This window comes from Sinocyclocheilus rhinocerous, unplaced genomic scaffold, assembly GCF_001515625.1.
Source record: "Sinocyclocheilus rhinocerous isolate Xijiao unplaced genomic scaffold, SAMN03320098_v1.1 scaffold17, whole genome shotgun sequence".
NCBI lineage: Eukaryota > Metazoa > Chordata > Actinopteri > Cypriniformes > Cyprinidae > Sinocyclocheilus > Sinocyclocheilus rhinocerous.
Window position 1 is genome coordinate 383,531 of NW_015634017.1, and position 3,699 is coordinate 387,229.

A 3,699-nucleotide genomic window follows, 5' to 3' on the forward strand; every position below is an offset into this window, starting at 1 on the left:
TAACCAAACAGTTTCTGGTCCCCATTGACTTCTATAGTATTTTGTTCCATACTGTGGAAGCCGTGGCAACCGTTTGGTTACCAACATTCTTCAAAATATTATCTTTTGTGTTCAACAGAAAAATGAAACAAATACAGGTTTGGAACAATTTGAGGGTTTGTAAAAGATGACAATTTAAATTTTTGGGTGAACTGTCCCTTTAAAGTTACACATTAAATAAAAGATATTATGTAAATAAAATGCAACAGCTGTACTACATCATTTAAGAAAACAAAAAAGCCGTAGTTTTTAAAACAATACATTTTATTATGTAATTATTAAAGCTATTTATTTACTGATAAATATCATTTTAGTTTGCAAAACATTTTAATTTCTAAAACTGTTGCCTAATGACATATAAACTTATGAAAATATATGATACATTTACTTTTTTTTATTTAAAAGAAAAATTACAGTACATTTTAAGCCATAATTATCATAACTAAAGTGTATCTACATGCAAGACTAGGGTCATTGGATACCTTTTTTTTTTTTACTTTCTATTTATCAAAGAACATTGGTAATAATCAGAAATATATCTTGAGATTTCTGAAGGATCATGTGACGCTGAAGACTGGAGTAATGATGCTGAAAATTCAGCTTTGAAAAAACAGAAAAAAGTACATAAAATATGTGAGCCTGGAGCACAAAAGCAGTCTTAAGTCGCTATATTTGTAGCAATAGCCAAAAATACATTGTATGGGTCAAAATTATCGATTTTTCTTTTATGCCAAAAATCATTAGGATATTAAGTAAAGATCATGTTCCATGAAGATATTTTGTAAATTTCCTACTGTAAATATATCAAAACGTAATTTTTGATTAGTAATATGCATTGCTAAGAACTTCATTTGAACAACTTTAAAGATGATTTTCTCAATATTTAGATTTTTTTGCACCCTCAGATTCCAGATTTTCAAATATTTGTATCTCAACCAAATATTGTTCTATCCTAACAAACCATACATCAATGGAAAGCTTATTTATTCAGCGTTCAGATGCTGTATAAGTCAAAAAATTGACTGGTTTTGTGGTCCAGGGTCACATATATTCAAATAGAAAACAGCTATTTTAAATTGTAAAAATATTTAGCTAAATTGCCATTTTTACTGTATTTGTGCTTGCCTTGCTGAGCATAAGAAACTTCTTTCAACTTTTAAACAGCAGCATATGTAAATAAATAAATAATATATTTGTTGTGTCTAAACAAGTGCAGAATGTTTCAGTATTTTGTGACTGTTTTAAACATCAGTTCCTGTATCAGTGCTTGATTTGCATAAGAGTCACAAAGCATTTAGATTCACAATGCCTCTTCTGTGTTCAGGAGCTGGGTACGGAGTCTCTCGGCACCTGTACAGATTTCCAGGCCGTGCCGGGTTGTGGGATCAGGTGTCTGGTCAGTAACACAGAAAACCTGCTGAAGAAAGACGACAGCGACAGCGAGGAGAACCAGCGCAATGCTGTCTTGATCCAGATCGGCGACACCAGAGCGCTCAGCGGTGACCACCCGCTCATCATGGACCCGCAGCCGCTCGGTGAGTGTCACATGACCGCTTCTGCAGGATCCCATTGGCTGCATACTCGAAATGAAATACAAATCTGAAGGTTCTGAGAGTGTAATGGTGTGTAATTACATACCTCACGGAATCACTCAATCAGTGTTTCATTTGTGGAAGGATGTGATTAAAACGGCTTGTATGTCACGTAGCATTTCATTTACCTCATACTTTACCTGTTAGAGATGTCTTCATTATTTAATGTAGGCTATATTTAAATAAATCTTTTATGAAACAAGTTATGACAGCCACTGTGTAAATGATTATATTTCAACAACAAATAGAAATTGTATAATTTAGAAGTTAATTCAAAAACTGCATTGAGTGCAATTTACATGTTTTTTAATTTGAGTGTTGATTATTATAGTTAAAAATAAATAGTAATTAAATTTAAGTTTGGGCTCTGTTGTTAATTGTAACCTTATAGTAGGCCTAATGTAAAAGGGCTTCCTATAGTTTAGAGCAGAGGTAGATTTTTTTATTTTATGAGGTAGATTTAAAGAAAATTTTAATTCTAATTGAATTTATTTAAAGAAAGAGCAGTTTGTTCAGTAATACATTGTTTAATTTTTAAAAAATACACTACTGTTCAAAAGTTTGGGATCAGTAAGACTTGTATGAGCATAAGAAACTCCTGTAAAAACATTAAAAATCGTTCATACATATTTATTTATTTATTTATTTAGTCATTTAGCAGACGCTTTTATCCAAAGCGACTTACAAATGAGGACAATAAAAGCAGTCAAAACTAACAAAAGAGCAACAAGACAAGTCTCGGTTAGCCTAACGCAGTACACGTAGCAAGGTTTATATATATATATACATATTTAACAATAAAATCAGTTGTAGTAGTTGCCTAGTTGCATTTTATTAGCATGGCTACAGAGATGCTGCTATCAATAAAAAAAAATGTCAGTATATATACAGTAGTAAAATGTAACGCACATTAATGCAGGATCAATACTCGTCCACCTCTGGATGGTGCTGTGAAACCAGACACTTTCCTGCGTATTTGGGACTTCACAACAGGTACAAAGCAGCGATCGTAGTTATCTCCACTATATGGTTGATCACACAATGTTTTTATTTGCACAAGTGACACAAAAAACATCCCACATTTAATCGAGAGTGAGTGACGTGATGCGCATATTCACTTTGGGTTTGGTGTGAACCAGCAGTCACGTTTACCGAAAAGTTTTCCGTCATTGACGAAATTCAGATTACACTGAGGGTGATCTATTGTAATTTATAACTGTAATTCCCACCCTGTCCAGTTGGTGGACGGAATTTGAAATCCGAGACGTTTTCATATCAAAAGTAACAACGCACAAAGCTTAGCCCATTGCGATTTATTGGATGGGAGGCGCACTATATGTACGGTTCATTCATCAACTGAAAACAGCATCGATTGGGATTTAAGAATCGATATTGGTTCATAAAAATGAGAATCTATTAAAATCGAGAAATCGTTTTTTTTACCCAGCCCTAGCATTTTCGTTGTTTTTAGTGGCCTCTGCTGTCACTGCGGTGTGTGTTGTTGAATATGAGAAGTACTCACAGTCTCTGTTCATCAGTTCTCATCATAAATATATATATGCTCGTCCTGTAGGTTCATTATTAAAAATGAAAATGTGAACAAAAATATAAGCAATTAAAGGTGTTATTATAATGAATTTAATAATTAATAATAATTTATGCATTTAGCAGACGCTTTTATCCAAAGCGACTTACAGTGCATTCAGGCTATACATTTTTTACCAGTAAGTGTGTATTTTTCATAATTAAAATATGAAAATTAAAATGACGGGTAATAATAGATTATGACGGAATTTTTACGACCCTGTCGCCCAAAAAGACGGACAATGTTAAAAGTGCCCCTATTATGGGTAATGAAAGGTTCATATTTTGGTTTTGAGAGTCCCCAACAACAGGTTGACATGCATGCAAGGTCAAAAAACACTTTCATTGTCTTATAATATGCATTTATTTTTACCTTATTTGCTCAACGACTCCCAAATGATTCCCTCAACGATTCATTTTTCCAAACCCCTCATTTGCGTGACGCTAGTCTGCGGTGATTGGTCCAATTGGTCTCATTTTCATT

General features: G+C 33.3%; 1 protein-coding gene across 1 annotated transcript in view; it reads left to right on the forward strand.

Annotated features, from left to right (window-relative positions):
- The window catches only part of LOC107745084 (copper-transporting ATPase 1-like), a 42,016-nt gene that overhangs the window by 26,840 nt on the left and 11,477 nt on the right, over positions 1–3,699 (forward strand). Inside the window, 2 exon segments of the mRNA XM_016558914.1 lie at positions 1,364–1,644; positions 3,016–3,026. Of these exon segments, the coding sequence (XP_016414400.1) occupies positions 1,364–1,644; positions 3,016–3,026 (292 nt within the window).